This window comes from Salmo salar, chromosome ssa18 (genome assembly GCF_905237065.1).
Source record: "Salmo salar chromosome ssa18, Ssal_v3.1, whole genome shotgun sequence".
NCBI lineage: Eukaryota > Metazoa > Chordata > Actinopteri > Salmoniformes > Salmonidae > Salmo > Salmo salar.
Genome location: NC_059459.1, coordinates 25,751,016 through 25,769,853, shown reverse-complemented (window position 1 = coordinate 25,769,853; position 18,838 = coordinate 25,751,016). Strand labels below are relative to the sequence as shown.

The following is an 18,838-nucleotide window of genomic DNA, read 5'->3' as shown; positions in this document are numbered from 1 at the left end:
AGGTTTAAAAATATATACTTGTGTATTGATTTTAAGAAAGACATTGATGTTTATGGTTGGAGCAACGTGTACCTAAGTGATTATATGCAACGCAGGACAGGCTAGATAAACTAGTAATATCATCAACCATGTGTAGTTAACTAGTGATTATGATTGATTGATTGTTTTTTATAAGATAAGTTTAATGCTAGCTAGCAACTTACCTTGGCTTCTTACTGCATTCGCGTAACAGGCAGGCTCCGCGTGGAGTGCAATGTAAAGCAGGTGGTTAGAGCGTTGGACTAGTTAACCGAAAGGTTGCAAAATTGAATCCCCGAGCTGACAAGGTAAAAATCTGTCGTTCTGCCAAAGAACAAGGCAGTTAACTCACCGTTCCTAGGCCGTCATTGAAAATAAGAATGTGTTCTTAACTGACTTGGCCTAGTTAAATAAAGGTAAAAAAATAAAATTAAAATTAAAATCGGCCAAATCGGCGTCCAAAAATACCAATTTCCGATTGTTATGAAAACTTGAAATCGGCCCTAATTAATCGGCCATTCCGATTAATCGGTCGACCTCTACCTAAGAGTTGTGCAAAGTTAGTAGAATCTTATTCAAAATTATTCACAACTGTAATGACCACCATGAAGGTCATTATCATATAATTTGTTTATATAAAAATAATATTATTGATATTAGAAATTTGAATTATTGATGGACCCTCACCACCATTCACCACTGACAGTAAATAAATAATAATGATCTGTTGAATACTGCAAAAAAGTGGTTGTCTAATTTTATTTTAAATCCAGGGAATTAAAATAGGTTTTCAAAGTGCAATAAAAAACAGACTGGTCACTCTACATAACCTTAGAACAAAATAGGGTATAGCCTAAATGCCTGGGTTGTATAACTGACTAATAACGGACTATAAAGCAGGTAAATATACAGTGTAAGGGACAACCATTATTTCCTGATGTAGAAGCTAATAGTACTGTGTTGACCAAAAAAACATACTCTTATCTTACAAGTCCTTCAACATATACTCACATTGTGATTTAGGCTACTACAGTACAATTACAGCATGGCTGGCAAGCCTAACATTGTACTACCACAGACTTCTGGTTTATCATACCTCATTATCCCTGTGTGCTTCCCAATGATATATAATTTCTTCTGCAGTGTGCACTCGTTTACTACTTCCCCAAAATGTAAAAGCATTGGATTGGTGGAGGCATGGGCTAGTGGGAGTTTCCACAATATTTCTTATACCAGTCATTTCCTTTCAAACCGGTGAAGGGAGTGCACACTTTGGGAGGAAGAAGAGATCATTGGGACATGACCCGGTGGGTATCGTGTTAATTGTGAGAACATGCGCCCTCTTGTGTTCACATTTTTAAACAGCACAGTACCAGAGATGGTTTATAATAATGTAGGCTATGTACCACTCAACAATCCACATTAAAGGGTACTATCTATCAATAGCTAGGTTTCCATCCAATTTGTGACAGATTTTCATGTGAATATGCTAAAATTATATGCGAATTTCCCCACCAGGAGATGTTTCCATCAAACTTATTTTTTTTGCGGATAAAGGCGCTGTGCGTGATGACGTTGTGCACATAACAATTACGTTTACTGTTAAATTCTCATGTACCGAATTACATTTGTGTTAAATGGGTTTCTATCGCATTTTCAACTCTACTGGTGGGTTTGTCACAAAAACTGTGCTATATAGTGCGGAGAAAAAAAATGTATTAAATGAAATGTATGCATTCACTAGTGTAAGTCGCTCTGGATAAGAGCGTCTGCTAAAATGGCTAAAATGTATATAGCCAATGAGCCCACATGCGCTCTAACAAACAGCTCGCAGATACAGTGCGTGTAGGATTTAGAACGTTATTAGTTGTATTGGTCAAATGGCAGCCAAGCATTAATCATCGTGTCACCAGAATAACACCTTCGATATTTATTGAAAAGGAGCATCCAGCTCATCACCTTGCACATTCACCAGCCTGTGAAGTTCATGCTATTTCATCTGTACCTAATAAACTGTATGCTTTCTCGAGTCTTAGTGTGACTCCAAGTTGACTTCAATATTTTATTTAACTAGGCAAATCAGTTAAGAACAAATTATTATTTACAATGACGGCCAACCAAGCGGCCTCCTGCGGGGACGGGGGCTGCGATTAAAAGTAAAAATATATAGGACAAAACACACATCATGACAAGAGAGACCTAAAGACAACAACACAGCATGGTTACAACAACATAGTAGCAGCACAAAACATGGTACAAACAATATTGGGCACAGACAACAGTACAAAGGCAATAAGGTAGAAACAACATTACATCATGCGAAGCTGCCACAAATGTCAGTAAGTGTCCATGATATGATAGTTATTCTATACATATTTGCGCATAAGGGCGTTTCCACCGCCATTTCTCACAATTTTACCGACACAAAAAGATCCTACCATGTCGAACGAACAAATTATCTGTCGGCATTTCATGCTTCAGATAATTAATGAGCATTGTTCACACTTGCAAGTTGAAGTGGCGGAAATCCTATTATTTTGCATATCCGATTCAATTATATTTTTATTGCATTCTGAACAACAAAGCACATTAAATCAGGTATTTCAAGCCACATTTCAAACCACATTCGTGGGTGGTTTTAAGTATACAAATCTGATTCGGGGCCATGTCCATACATTTGGGCACTTGTAACTTGCTGTTTGAACAGTCAGTATTCCAAAACGGATTTGATTATTAAGGCTTGCAGTGTGAACAAGGCTTAAATGGGTTGGAGCTGTAAAATGCTTGCGCCTCAACGCCTTCTTCGATGTTTAACGGCTGGCGGCATGCAATAAATGTTGCGTTACCGCCCCCTACTAGAATGGAGTATAACTCCCTTATACTTTGCTTTGAAAAGTTTTATTTTTTAAATACAACAAATACCCTCATATCTAACGCTACACTCACAAACATTTTTAAATAAATACCATACTCCACTATATAAATCTATTTAGTCCTACTTCAGGCCAACAGCCTCTTCTGATGTTAAGTCTCGCACACCCAAATACCTCTCTGAAGCTGCCACAACCTCTATTTTCTGCGACTTAAGTTCCATCCCTGCAGTACAGTTGATAACCATTGCTATAAATGGCAAAAATCCAATCTTGCTGAAACATATATCACTTGTTGGTTTATCCCTCTGTATTGGGTAATCACACCACCCTCAGGATCCCTCCCCCTTGACCCATCTTCCTCTACTTTCTTCACTGCCTCAGCATATCACAACTTCTGCTCTACTCTAACCCTGGAAACCTCAACCTGCCTCTCTCGCACGGGACATTTCTGATCCCCAGCCCCATGGGCACCTCTACAATTAACACATACCACTACTTTGCCCAATGCTACACATTCCTGTCTCTCATGCCCTTCTGCACACCTAGGAACCTCCCTCCTTCCTACTGCTGCCACATGCCCATTAGCTTCACACCTGTAACAACGTAATGTATTCGGCACAAAAGCCTGTACAGGATAACTTATATATCCTACCATCACTTTGTCAGGCAAAGACTCAACATCAAGACTCAAAAGAACAGACAATGACTCTTCTGTTTCACCACTCACTCCACCCTGTCCGCGTCACACCAAATGACGAGCATCGCAAACACCGGGAATCTTCCCCTTCAGTTGGTCAACTTTCACATTTACCGCTACCCTTGTAAATCACTCCTTTCAATGGCGCCCTTTTCTTGAGAGCAAAACAATTCACATCTCTTACCCCCATTCGTTTAACAAGGAGCACCTGCTCCCTCTGTCCAGCAGAAACGCAAACAATTATCACAAGACCACTTCTGGTTACCCTCAACGATTCCACAGCACCTGACTCTTTTCACCCACCCTGAAACCACAAATGGATCAGCCAAAAGACAAGGGTCCACTTTTTCCAAAAACTTCACTCCTACTGTCAGACTCATCTTTATCCTGACCCTCAGTGCAAGCCCCAGGGTCCGAGTTCACCATACCTACCACCGCCGATACTTCGCCCTCATTCACTTCCATTTCTCGTCCTGTCTTCAACTCACTGTGCTTGCACTTTCTACCATTCTTTAACAAACCATCTCACTTTTTTTCTGCCATTTTTAACCGACTCAAGCTCACCCTCCTCCCTCTCTTTCTTAGACCTCCTCTGCCTCTCTTTTTCCCCTCCATTCCTCCTTCATATTCCAAGTTTGGCTCTCCTTATGATAATACTGCACTTCTCCTGACATACATCTTGTTCTTGTCTTCTCAAGGGACGCCATTTAACCGGCTGTCACAATCTCCGTACAATCAGCACGAACCCCTCGGGATGTAGCGCTCAACAGTGCATCCCACTTGTAAATCAGCTGCTTCATCATGATGTTCTTCTTCATCAATAGCAACCGCGACGCTTTTCCATTTCAAACAAGCGCGCCCTTTCTCTCGGATTCGCTTGCTCAGACCCTATGACCCCCGGTCATGCGTTCTATCGGCAAATCACAGATTGTCCTCCCAGTTGCAACGCCTTGTTTTGGAGATGCACAAATAATGTCCAATCAGATATGGTGGAACGTCTTTTGTCCAATCACAGGACACTATTTATTTGTGACGTACTTCCGTGCATGTGATGAACTGTCATGGCAGTAAAATTGTGTAAAGGCTTCATGTTCAATTGAAAAATCTATCTCATGGTAGCTTGTACTTGAATATGAAACATTTACTGAGGCTTGGGCCCACGCTGGCCAGACTAAATGTGCGGTTGTGCCACCAAAGTGTCTGGAACAGCCATGGAACGATACAAAAAGTGGGTGTGAACTTGGGTGAGAAGTAAGTATACGTCTGACTTAGCTAGCTAGCTAGCTACTAACATAACGTTACACAGTCACAGCCGGTCAAGCCTGTGGGCCAAGGCTTCAAGTTCATTATTCAACGCAGTGGTGTGCATAGTCTGAGTCAGATATATTTGTAAGACGGAATATGCAAAGAATATTTGTCCGAGTCCTCCTAAATCTGCGTTGCAGTTATGAGTGGTTAATTGACTCCCATCAATTCACTCTAACTTAAGATGTGTTCTGATTTTCCCTCTTTTGGAAGAAAACTTGAGATCTCAACAGGGAAACTTGCCAGATTTGCAGATGGGTCGGTTGTTGTGCAGGTATAAATCGTAAACATTTTTTGAGAGTTTGTAAGTGAATATGCACAAGATGCTCAGACCAGTTACTCAGATGAATTCCACCTCTTTTTCCAGCTTGGGGATACAACAGTGATGGTGACAGCTGTCAGCAAAACGAAACCGTCCCCCTCCCAATTTATGCCACTAGTGGTAAGTAATACTTAATTTTTATTGTAAGTGGGGTCATATCATTTTTTTCAATGCACTTCAAACATAATTAAAAGCTGCTTTTTGTCTTCCTTGTGGGATGGTTCATTGTGTGTGATAATCTCTTTAGTGTAGTAAGCTATAACATAGTGGTTTTAGGTCCCTTAGAGTGATTCAGGTCCCTTGGCTAGAATGGTGTGTTTTTGATTGACAGGTGGACTACAGACAGAAAGCAGCTGCTGCTGGTAGAATCCCCACTAACCACTTGCGGCGGGAGTTGGGCACCACTGAAAATGAGATTCTGACTAGTAGGCTAATAGGTGAGAAGATGATTCTAACTCCTTTGCCTTAATAACTCTTACTCCAGTTCTATATTAGATTTAGTGCAATTACCTTTAGCAGACTTAACTGTATCTGTTTTTTTATTGTCTCACCTCAGACAGGGCAATCAGACCCCTTTTTCCTGCTGGTTATTTCTATGACACTCAGGTGAGTCAGTATTTGTAGTTATTGTTGTACTTATGTAGGTTCATTACGGATATGTTTACACTGTTATTACAAGCTATGCTCTTGATTTTAGTCCTGCGGTGTATATTTTCAGATCCTGTGTAACCTGTTGGCAGTTGATGGTGTTAATGATCCAGATGTACTGGCTATCAATGGAGGTGAGGAGAGATTGTTTCTACAAGGAAATCATTCACATGATCTTTGTTTGACATCCAGTGATAACATTAACTATTTAACTTCCCTACAGCCTCTGCTGCCCTTACCCTTTCTGACATTCCCTGGAATGGGCCCATTGGTTAGTATCTCATAGACCTTTGTCCTTTTGTTTTTCTTTGCCTGTATGTGGCTTTTACTATATGATCTGTGTTTCGTGGATGTTTTAGGTGCAGTGCGCATTGGCCTGGTGGATGGCGAGTTCCTGGTGAACCCAACACGAAAGCAAATGGCTTCCAGCACTATCAATCTGATAGTGGCTGGAGCACCTCTCAGCCAAGTGGGTTAGTACTGTAGTCCAGCTATATCACACATCCCTTTTTCCTACAGGATCCTCTCTACCACCCCGAAAAAATTTTACATATTTTTTGTCTTAGTGATGATCGAGGCATCTGCTGAGAATGTGTTGCAGCAGGACTTCTGTCATGCAGTCAAGGTTGGCGTGAAGCACACACAGCAGATCATATTGGCTATTCAGCAGATGGCCAGAGAAGCGAAAGTGACCAAGCGCACCCCTCCCAAAATATTTTCTGCGCCCGAGGAAATGATTGAGCACACACGACAGTAAGACATATTTCTTTCTGACTTGAAATTTCTAAAAAAAATAATAATTATGGTTACATGACAGCACACGGTTTTGCTTTCAGATTGGCCTCTGAAAAGGTCTATGCTGTTTTCACGGACTTCACTCATGACAAGGTAAGTATTTATGTCTGGGTGTTTTTGCTATTGTATTTTGGTGGTGCTTTTTCATTCAATAAAATCAGTAACTTATTGTGTTTCAGATTTCCAGAGATGACGCCATTAACAAAGTGCGACTAGAAACCGAGGAACAAATAAAAGGTATGTGTTATTGCTATATACAGATGTAGGATCTTAATTTGAGCCAGTTTGCTACAGCATGAAAATAATCCTGCAGAAACAGGAAATGTGAATTATAACTAATGGACATTTTTGTAGGGAAAGTGAGGTCCAATTTCAAAGTGGAAATTACAAACTTCAGAAGCATTTACTGAATTGCAGGAAAGTTGTCTTGCAACATGGTGACACAAATAAATGTTATGTTACGAGATGTTTGCAACATCCAAGGTCTTGTGTGTGTTCGTTTACTGTCTAACCGCCTACTTACAGTATGTCTGTTTTCTGTAGAGAAATATCCTCATGCAGAACCTTATGAGGTGATGGAATCCTTCAACATGGTGTCCAAAGAGGTCTTCCGTAATCTGGTTTTGAATGAATATAGGAGGTAAAAAATAATGCATGTCTCAGTAGTATTTAGAAAAGTGTCATTAATGTCATTAATAATGTCCTTGTTTTAAAGGTGTGATGGAAGAAACCTGACTTCATTAAGAAATATTTCCTGTGAGGCAGACATCTTTAAGCCCCTTCATGGGTCTGCACTTTTCCAGAGGGGACAGACACAGGTAGGGATCTGGCGTTATAAAGAAGTGCTCAGTGTAGGTGTGCTATTCATTTTGGGGACATTGGAAAGTTGAAGAGAGGAGAAATATATTTGCGGAGTCTGATTTGTTTTGGGTTGTTTTTCATTGTATCTAGCCTAGTTAGTAAAGCATTTTCTCTCTAGGTTCTGTGCTCTGTAACATTTGACTCCTTGGAGTCCAGTATTAAAACAGACATCATTACTACAGCATTAAGGTAAACTTATACATTATTAATTACAGTCCTCTTGAATGAAAGTTTCAAGCAAGTGTTAAATGTAATATGTGTGTATATATATAGGTTAGCTGAAACGAGTTGCTCTCTTTTAACAGTGGAGTCAAAGACAAGAATTTCATGCTTCACTATGAGGTGAGTATCACAATGTAAATAATAAGGATTCCAGTAGGATTTGCTTATTGGTTTGGTATTGAGGAACAAAATCTGCATGGGCTGAAATTAACTTTTTCTGTTTCAGTTTCCTCCTTACGCAACCAATGAGATTGGAAAGATGAGTGGAATGAACAGAAGAGAGCTTGGTCATGGTTAGTATATTGGTATGGATTAAAATATGCCCATGGGTAGTGTGTGGGTGGCATGCCTAAGTTCATGTGACTATTTCAATAATATTCTGTTTCCATGTTGACAGGGGCACTGGCGGAGAAGTCTTTGAGACCTGTCATCCCAAAAGACTTCCCTTTCACTATTAGAGTCACCTCTGAGGTTTTGGAGTCTAATGGTGAGTTCTGTGGATGACCTCCATTTTGCTTCTACATTTTTTTTTAGACCACTTCTTATTATAAGCTTAGTTGCCAAATCTTAGTCATTTCAATGATTGTATGATGAGCGCACTCTCGTTTTCTCAGGTTCCTCGTCGATGGCGTCAGCATGTGGAGGCAGTCTGGCTTTGATGGATGCTGGTACAATACTTAACGCTTTTACATTTTTGTTGATGATTCTTTCATTTACAGTGAAACATAGCACTTCTGTGTTCCAGGTGTGCCTATTACATCAGCTGTGGCAGGTGTAGCTATTGGACTCATCTCCAAGGCAAACCCAGAGAAGCCATCGGTAATCCAGGACTACCGAATACTGACTGATATTCTGGTACCCAATATTACTAGTATTTTTCTCACCATTCCTAAAGTGAACTACATTTTCTATGGAATACCACGTGTACTATAATCATAAGATCCCCTTTCTGTAGAACTGTTTTATTTGTGTTTTCTGTCACAACAGGGAATCGAGGATTACCTAGGAGACATGGACTTCAAACTGGCTGGAACAAATAAGGGTATCAATGCCTTACAGGTACTGTAGCTGAACATCCATTGGTTTCTCTCTGCTGTTGTATTTTGATGACTGTTTCTTTTTGCTATAAAGTATGCTTCTTCCTAGGCTGATGTGAAGATTCCAGGGTTACCTCTGAAACTTGTAATGGAGGCTATTCAACAAGCCACAGGTAACATGAAAGACATGCCCCATATCTAGCTATCTATTCATTCTCTAGAGAGATAAATATCGAAGTCACCACCCTCATTTCATTCTCATATCCTTACAGTTGCCAAGAGGGAGATTTTGGGCATCATGAACAATACCATTGCCAAGCCCAGGGCTAACAGAAAGGAGAATGGTCCGGTTGTCGGTAAGACTCTTGGTTGCTAGTCCTTTTTGATTCCCATTATTTATGTATTTTGCTTTCAAGGTATGTTTGGTGTCTGTTGTAGAAAATGTCAGAGTCCCAGTCTCCAGACGAGCACGCTTTGTTGGGCCAGGGGGCTATAACCTCCGCAGACTACAAGCTCAAACAGGTAACATTTACCCCCAACACATTAGCGCTCTTCATCGCTGCATAGTGTATGGCTGGGTTCCCTGTTCCAAAGTGGGTTTTTTAAATACATTTTTTTCTCCACCTTTTTATTTAACCATGTAGGCTAGTTGAGAACAAGTTCTCATTTACAACTGCGACCTGAACAAAATAAAGCAAAGCAGTGCGACACAAACAACAACACAGAGTTACACATGGAATAAACAAACATAGTCAATAACACAATAAAGTCTATATACAGTATGTGCAGATGAGGTAAGATAAGGGAGGTAAGGCAATAAATAGGCGAGCGAGCCTCCTCGCTCGCACACGCTTTTTCAGATCTGCCCACAAAGGATTGAGGTCAGGGCTTTGTGATGGCCACTCCAATACCTTGACTTTGTTGTCCTTAAGCCATTTGCTACAACTTTGGAAGTATGCTTGGGGTCATTGTCCATTTGGAAGACCCATTTGCGACCAAGCTTTAACTTCCTGACTCATGTACTGATGTTGCTTCAATATATCCACATAATTTTCCTTCCTTATGATGCCATCTATTTTGTGAAGTGCACCAGTCCCTCCTGCAGCAAAGCACCTCCACAACATGATGCTGCCACCCCTATGCTTCACGGTTGGGATGGTGTTCTTCGGCTTGCAAGCATCCCCCTTTTTCCTCCAAACATAACGATGGTCATTATGGCCAAGCAGTTCTATTTTTGTTTCATCAGACCAGAGGATATTTCTCCAAAAAGTATGATATTTGTCCCCATGTGCAGTTGCAATCCGTAGTCTGGCTTTTTTATGGCGGTTTTGGAGCAGTGGCTTCTTCCTTGCTGTGAGCGGCCTTTCAGGTTATGTCGATATAGGACTCACTTTACTGTGGATATAGATACTTTTGTACCTGTTTCCTCCAGCATCTTCACAAGGTCCTTTGCTGTTGTTCTGGGATTGATTTACACTTTTCGCGCCAAAGTACGTTCATCTCTAGGCGACAGAAAGCGTCTCCTTCTTGAGCGGTATGACAGCTGCGTGGTCCCATGGTGTTTATACTTGCGTACTATTGTTTGTACAGATGAACGTGGTACATTCAGATATTTGGAAATTGCTCCCAAGGATGAACCAGACTTGTGGTCTACAATTTTTTTTTCTGAGGTCTTGGCTGATTTCATTTGATTTTCCCATGATGTCAAGCAAAGAGGCACTGCGTTTGAAGGTAGGCCTTGAAATACATCCACAGGTACACTTCCAATTGACTCAAATGATGTCAATTAGCCTATCAGAAGCTTCTAAAGCCATGACATCATTTTCTGGAATTTTCCAAGCTGTTTAAAGGCACAGTCAACTTAGTGTATGTAAACTTCTGACCCACTGGAATTGTGATACAGTGAAATAATCTGTCTGTAAACAATTGTTGGAAAAATTACTTGTCATGCACAAAGTAGATGTCCTAACCGACTTGCCAAAACTACTATAGTTTAACAAGAAATTTGTGATGTGGTTGAAAAACGAGTTTTAATGACTCCAACCTGTGTATGTAAACTTCCGACTTCAACTGTGTGTGTATATATGCATGCATGCATGCATGCATACAATCTCACACACAGGGGTACCAGTCAAAAGTTGACATACCTACTCATTCAAGTGTGATTCTTTTATTTTTACTATTTTCTACATTGTAGAAGAATAGTGAAGACCTAAACTATGAAATAACACAAAAGTGTTAAACAAATCAAAATATATTTTAGATTCTTCAAAGTAGCAACCCTTTGCCTTGATGACAGCTTTGCACACTTTTGGCATTCTCTCAACCAGCTTCATGAGCTAGTCACCTGAAATGCATTTCAATTAACAGGTCTGCCTTTTTAAAAGTTAATTTGTGGAATTTCTTTCCTTAATGCGTTTGAGCCAATCAGTTGTGTTGGCGCCGAAGGAGATGGCTGCCATTTTACGATCCGTAACCCATTGTGTATGTTTTTTCGTGTTATTTGTAAGTTACTTTGTACGTAATGTTTCTTCCATCGTGTCTTATGACCGAAAAGAGCTTCTTGATATCTGGGCAGCGATTACTCACCCCGTACTGGAGGAATTCTTCAACGTGTCGAACAGGAAGGATTTACTTCGGACGACCGACAGGGCCCTCCTCCCCATCATTCGCCATCATTCGCAGGAAGAAAAGGAGATATCGTGGGCGACCGTCCGGGTGCCTTGTAAGGATCCGTCGCCGAGAGGGTAATCTACCTTTACCATCGGTCCTATTAGCCAATGTACAATCAATCAATAATAAAATGGATGAACTACGAGCACGTATATCCTACCAACGGGACATTAAAAACAGTAATAACTTATGTTTCACCGAGTCGTGGCTGAACAACGACATGATTAACATACAGCTGGCGGGTTTTAAGCTTTTTCGGCAGGATATGTATATTTGTAAACAACAGCTGGTGCGCAATCTAAGAAAGTATTGAGGTTTTGCTCGCCTGAGGTAGAGTTTCTCATGATAAGCTGTAGACCACACTATTTACCAAGAGATTTTACATCTATATTTTTCATAGCTGTCTATATACCACCGCAGACCGATGCTGGCACTAAGACCGCACTCAATGAGCTGTATACGGCCGTAAGCAAACGGGAAAACGCTCATCCAGGGGCAGCACTCCTTGTGGCCGGAGACTTTTTAATGCAGGGAAACTCATCTGTTCTACCTAATCTCTACCAGCATGTTAAATGTGTAACAAGAGGGAAAAAAACTCTAGACCACCTTTACTCCACACACAGACTCGTACAAAGCTCGCCCTCCATTTGGCATATCTGACCATAATTCTATCCTCCTGATTCCTGCTTACAAGCAAAGGTCAATAAGAAAGTGGTCAGATGAAGCAGATGCTAAGCTACAAGAACTGTTTTTCTAGCACAGACTGGAATATGTTCTGTGATTCTTCCGATGACATTGAGGAGTACACCACATTCAGTCACTGACTTCATCAATAAGTGCATCGACGACGTCGTCCCCACAGTGACTGTACGTACATACCCCAACCAGAATCCATGGATTACATGCAACATCTGCACTGAGCTAAAGGGTAGAGCTGCCGCTTTCAAGGAGCGGGACTCTAACCCAGAAGCTTATAAGAAATCCCGCTATGCCCTGAGACGAATCATCAAACAGGCAAAGCGTCAATACAGGGCTAAGATTGAATCGTACTACACCGGCTCTGACGCTCGTTGGATGTGGCAGGGCTTGCAAACTATTACAGACTACAAAGGGAAGCACAGCCGCGAGCTCCCTAATAACACAAACCTACCAGATGAGCTAAATTACTTCTATGCTCACTTTGAGGCAAGTAACACTGAAACATGCATGAGCGCACCAGATGTTCCGAATTACTGTGTGATGACGCTCTCCGTAGTAAGACCTTTAAACAGGTCAACATTCACAAAGCCGCAGGGCCAGATGGATTAGCAGGACGTGTACTCTGAGCATGCGCTGACCAACTGGCAAGTGTCTTCACTGACATTTTCAACCAGTCCCTGACTGAGTATGTAATACCAACATGTTTCAAGCAGACCACCATAGTCCATGTGCCCAAGAACACTAAGGTAACCTGCCTAAATGACTACCAACCCGTAGCCTTCACGTTTGTAGCCATGAAATGCCTTGAAAGGCTGGTCATGGCTCATATGAACACCATTATCCCAGAAACCCTAGACCCACTCCAATTTGCATACCGCCCTAACAGATCCAAAGATGACGCAATCTCTATTGCACTCAACATTGCCCTTTCCCACTCGGGCAAAAGGAACACCTATGTGAGAATGCTATTCATTCACTACAGCTCAGCGTTCAACACCAGGGTGCCCTCCAAGCTCATCACTAAGCTAAGGACCCTGGGACTAAACACCTCCCTCTGCAACTGGATCTTGGACTTCCTGACAGGCCGCCCCCAGGTGGTAAGGGTAGGGAACAACACATCTGCCACGCTGATCCTCAACACGGGGGCCCCTCAAGGGTGTTTCCTCAGTCCCCTCCTGTACTCCTTGTTCACTCATGACCGCATGGCCAGGCAAGACTCCAACACCATCATCAAGTTTGCAGATGACACAACAGTGGTAAGCCTGATCACCGACAACGGCGAGACAGCCTATAGGGAGGAGGTCAGAGACCTGGCCGTGTGGTGCCAGGACAACAACCTATCCCTCAACATGACCAAGACTAAGGAGATGATTGTGGACTACAGGAAAAAGAGGACCGAGCACGCCCCCATTCTCATCGACGGGGCTGTAGTGATACAGGTTGCGAGCTTCAAGTTCCTTGGTGTCCACATCACCAACAAACTATCATGGTCCAAACACACTAAGACAGTTGTGAAGAGGGCAAAACAAAGCCTATTCCAGGTCAGGAGACTGATCAGATTTGGCATGGGTCCTCAGATCCTCAAAAGGTTCTACAGCTGCACCATCGAGAGCATCACTTGTTGCATCACTGCTTGGTATGGCAACTGCTCAGCCTCTGACCACAAGGCACTACAGAGGGTAGTGCGTACAGCCCAGTACATCACTGAGGACAAGCTTCCTGCCATCCAGGACCTCTATACCAGGCGGTGTCAGAGGAAGGCCCTAAAAATTGTCTGACTCCAGCCACCCAGTCACTGTTATCTCTGCTACGGCAAGCGGTACGGGAGCGCCTAGTCTAGGTCCAAAAGGCTTCTTAACAGCTTCTACCCCCAAGCCGTAAGACTCCTGAACAGCTAATCAAAGGGCTACCCAGACCCCTCTTTTACGCTGCTGCTACTCTGTTTATAATCTATGCATGGTCACTTTAACTCTACCTACATGTACATATTACCTTGACTACCCGGTGCCCCCGCACATTGACTCTGTACCGATACCCCCTGTATATAGCCTCGTTTGTTAATTGACTGCTGCTGTTCACTTATTTGTTGCTTTTATTTTCAATTTTTCTTCCTAACTTGAGGCATTGTTGGTTAAGGGCTTTAAGTAAGCATTTCACTGTAAGGTCTACACCTGTTGTAATCGGCATATGTGACAAATAACATTTGATTTTGTTGTGACAAGGTAGGATTAGTATACAGAAGATAGCCCTATTTGGTAAAATACCAAGTCCATATTATGGCAAGAACAGCTCAAATTAGCAAAGAGAAACGACAGCCCATCATTACTTTAAGACATGAAGGTCAGTCAATCCGGAAAATGTCAAGAACTTTGAAAGTTTCTTCAAGTGCAGTCGCAAAAACCATCAAGCGCTATGATGTAACTGGCTATCATGCGGAACGCTACAGGAAAGGAAGACCCAGAGTTACCTCTGCTGGGGAGGATACATTCATTAGGCTTACCAGCCTCAAATTGCAGCCCAAATAAATGCTTCACAGAGTTCAAGTAACAGACACATCTCAACATCAACTGTTCAGAGGAGACTGTGTGAACCAGGTCTTCATGGTCGAATTGCTGCAAAGAAACCACTACTAAAGGACACATCTGTCCTTTGGTCTGATGAGTCCAAATTTGAGGTTTTTTGTTCCTACCGCCGTGTCTTTGTGACACAGAGTAGGTGAATGGATTATCTCTGCATGTGTGGTTACCACCGTGAAGCACAGAGGAGGAAGTGTTATAGTGTGGGGCTGCTTTGCTGGTGACACTGTCAGTGATTTATTTAAAATTCAAGCTACACTTAAACCAGCATGGGTAACACAGCATTCTGCAGTGATACGCCATCCCATCATCGTCCCACTAAGTGGAATCATTTGTTTTTCAACAGGACAATGACCCAACACACCTCCAGGCTGTGGTAGGGCTATTTGACCAAGGAGAGTGGTGGAGCGCTGCATCAGATGACCTGGCCTGCACAATCACCCGACGTCAAGCCCAATTAAGATGGTTTGGGATGAGTTGGACTGCAGAGTGAAGCAAAAACAGCCAAAAAGTGCTTAGCATATGTGGGAACTCCTTCAAGACAGTTGGAAAAGTATTCCAGGTGAAGCTGGTTGAGAGAATGTCAAGAGTGTGCAAAGCTGTCATTAAGGCAAAGGCTGGCAACTTTGAAGAGTCTCATTTTGATTTGTTTAACTTTTTTTTTTTTGGTTACTACATGATTCCATATGTGTTTTCATAGTTTTGATGTCTTCTCTATTATTCTACAATGTAGAAAATAGTCAACATAAAGAACCCGTGAATGTGTACGTGTTAACTTTTGACTGTTTGTGTGTTTTACATATATAAAAGAAACGTCCCCTTTTCAGGATCCTGTCTTTCAAAGATAATTCGTAAAAATCCCCAAAACTTCACAGATCTTAATTATAAAGGGTTTAAACACTGTTTCCCATGCTTGTTCAATGAACCATAAACAATTATTGCACCTGTGGAACGGTCGTTAAGACACTAACAGCTTACAGACGGTAGGCAATTAAAAATTTAGGACACTAAAGAGTCATTTCTACTGAATCTGAAAAACACCAAAAGAAAGATGCCCAGGGTCCCTGCTCATCTGCGAGACCGTGCCTTAAGCATGCTGCAAGGAGGCATGAGGACTGCCGATGTGGCCAGGGCAATAAGTTGCAATGTCCGTACTCTGAGACGCCTAAGACAGCGCTACAGGGAGACAGGATGGACAGCTGATCATCCTCGCAGTGGCAGACCACGTGTAACAACACCTGCACAGGATCAATACATCCGAACATCACACCTGTGGGATAGGTACAGGATGGCAACAACAACTGCCCGAGTTACACCAGGAACGCACAATCCCTCCATCAGTGCTCAGACTGTCTGCAATAGGCTGAGAGAGGCTGGACTGAGGGCTTGTAGGCCTGTTGTAAGTCAGGTCCTCACCAGACATGGGCACAAACCCACCGTTGCTGGACCAGACAGGACTGGCAAAAAGTGCTCTTCACTGATGAGTTGTGGTTTTGTCTCACCAGGCGTGATGGTCGGATTTGCGTTTATCGTCGAAGGAATGAGCGTTACACCGAGGCCTGTACTCTGGAGCGGGATCGATTTGGAGGTGGAGGGTCTGTCATGGTCTGGGGCAGTGTGTCACTGCATCATCGGACTGAGCTTGTTGTCATTGCAGGCAATCTCAACACTGTGCGTTACAGGGAAGACCTCCTCCTCCCTCATGTGGTACCCTTCCTGCAGGCTCATCCTGACGTGACCCTCCAGCATGACAATGCCACCAGCCATACTGCTCGTTCTGTGCGTGATTTCCTGCAAGGCAGGAATGTCAGTGTTCTGCCATGGCCAGCGACAAGCCTGGATCTCAATCCCATTGAGCACGTCTGGGAGCTGTTGGATTGGAGGGTGAGGGCTAGGGCCATTCCCCCCCAGAAATGTCCGGGAACCTGCAGGTGCCTTGGTGGAATAGTAGGGTGACATCTCACAGCAAGAACTGGCAAATCTGGTGTAGTCCATGAGGAGGAGATGCACTGCAGTACTTAATGCAGCTGGTGGCCACACCAGAAACTGACTGTTACTTTTGATTTTGACACCCCCTTTGTTCAGGGACACATTCCATGTCTGGAACTTGTTCAGTTTTTCTCAGTTGTTGAATCTTATGTTCATACAAATATTTGCACATGTTAAGTTTGCTGAAAATAAACGCAGTTGACAGTGAGAGGACGTTTCTTTTTTTTTGCTGAGATTGTTCAAAAGTTTGGGGTCACTTAGAAATGTCCTTGTTTTTGAAAGAAAAGCACATTTGTGTCCATTAAAATAACATAAAATTGATCATAAACAGTGTAGACATTGTTAATGTTGTAAATGAATGTGTGTATATATATATATATATATAATATATATATATATATATATATATATATATATATACACACACACACACAATTGTATACAAATGTAAGCAAGGTTTGAAATTATTGTTTTAGTCAAATGTTATGTCTGTTTGGACGACTTGTGGTCAATTTACTAATTATTTGCAATTATGTTCCGGCCCCCTGACCATCCACTCAAGAAAAAATCTGCCTGCTCCTGAATCTAGTTGATGATCCCTGGTGTATGGGGAAATGACAGGTTGTTGTGTGTGTGTGGTTGTTTTGTGTCATTGGATAGGTGTGACGATAAGCCAGGTGGATGAGGAGACCTTCTCTGTGTTTGCACCTACTCCTGGTGCCATGAATGAAGCCCAGGAGTTCATCACAGAAATCTGCAAAGATGACGTGAGTCCAACCTAGTCTAATTCTACTGTATTGCCTAATTTCTTACAATTCCTCATTTTTATTTACACCTCATTAAACATCATTGTACTATATCCTCCAAAAAGGCAGTACTTACCCACCTCATTACTGATATGTATCTGAGGATGTCTTTTTTTAAATATTTGTTTTCAGCAAGAGCAGCAGCTGGAGTTTGGTGCTGTTTACACTGCCACCATCATGGAAATAAGGTACACACTGCTGCGTTATTGGAGGCTGCCGTTTCATCTGTGATGCAGCTGCAGTCTAGTTTTTAAACATTTTGTTCCATTGATTTAAATATTGGATTGCTAAACAGGTAGCTAGCTTCATGACTTGCTGCACTTCTGTCTTCTTTCCTCCACAGGGACATTGGTGTCATGGTGAAGCTGTATCCCAATATGAGTGCTGTTCTGCTCCATAACTCTCAGCTGGACCACAAACGGGTAAGAGTCAAGTCCCAGAATACCATGCAGGGATTACAGGAACTTTAACATATATTATGTTTTACAGATGTTACCAGTTTGGAAAGGGCTGCATGTGTTGGCTTGTTTTCAGTTTTATTTACAATAAATTGTAATTTGTGTGATTTTTTATTTTTTTTTTTTTAAAGTAATCCATTAAACAATGTTTCAGCAAAAATTGTTGGCAGAGTGAAATAATTGTACACATTGAATTTGTCCAGATAAAACACCCAAGTGCTATTGGATTAGAGGTTGGACAACAGATTCAGGTATGTATTGCAGTCTTCTGACCTTCTTAATTTGCTTGACTTCTTGACTAATATTCTTTCTTTGATGGAACACTATCAACAGGTTAAATACTTTGGGCGAGACCCAACAGATGGAAGAATGAGGCTTTCAAGGAAGGTGTTACAATCTCCAGCAGCAACAGGTGTTAAGACACTGAGTGAGAAACAGAGCATCACCATGGGCACAGGGAATGGCCAAGCAACCAGCAACTCGTCTTGACTCCCCTTATCCTCCTAGACCCTGACCAACTGTCCAGTCTCCATCCACAGTCTCTACCCTGACTTCTCTGAACTACCATTTGTCATTTACTCACCAACATCCTCCAAGCACTGGTTGCTGTACTCTCATTCTCTGTTGGTTTCAGCAATGATATCAGCTTGGTGGCCATTGGATTTTGAGTTGTCAAATAACAATATGCTGTCAGTTTGTTTATCTATTTTATACAATGTGTAATAAATATGTAAACCAAACATTCCATTGTTTTACATTCACTTGACTTGAACCTGTGACTTGCTTATGCCATATTCCAATATTCTACATACTCATTGTTAGTGCTACAATATTTAGTTGGCTGTTTAAATTGAAATCA

General features: G+C 42.0%; 1 protein-coding gene across 2 annotated transcripts; it reads left to right on the top strand.

Moving 5' to 3' along the window:
- The first annotated feature begins 4,619 nt into the window (after positions 1–4,619).
- Positions 4,620–18,719, top strand: LOC106577119 (polyribonucleotide nucleotidyltransferase 1, mitochondrial). 2 transcript variants are annotated; one of them, XM_014154865.2, is made up of 28 exons: positions 4,620–4,839; positions 5,107–5,167; positions 5,261–5,335; positions 5,547–5,652; positions 5,772–5,821; positions 5,934–5,997; positions 6,087–6,134; positions 6,223–6,336; positions 6,430–6,616; positions 6,700–6,751; positions 6,838–6,895; positions 7,202–7,298; positions 7,374–7,476; positions 7,638–7,708; positions 7,825–7,861; positions 7,968–8,034; positions 8,139–8,228; positions 8,356–8,409; positions 8,487–8,596; positions 8,729–8,800; positions 8,888–8,951; positions 9,051–9,134; positions 9,217–9,300; positions 17,376–17,482; positions 17,654–17,709; positions 17,865–17,943; positions 18,183–18,230; positions 18,313–18,719. In XM_014154865.2, exons 1-28 carry the CDS (start codon positions 4,721–4,723, stop codon positions 18,466–18,468), a joined length of 2,313 nt encoding a protein of 770 aa, XP_014010340.2. In that variant the 5' UTR covers positions 4,620–4,720; the 3' UTR covers positions 18,469–18,719. The 2 variants fall into 2 exon arrangements, with proteins under 2 accessions (XP_014010340.2, XP_045556916.1); XM_045700960.1 differs by having other exon boundaries at positions 4,638–4,843.
- The last annotated feature ends 119 nt before the right edge of the window (positions 18,720–18,838 follow it).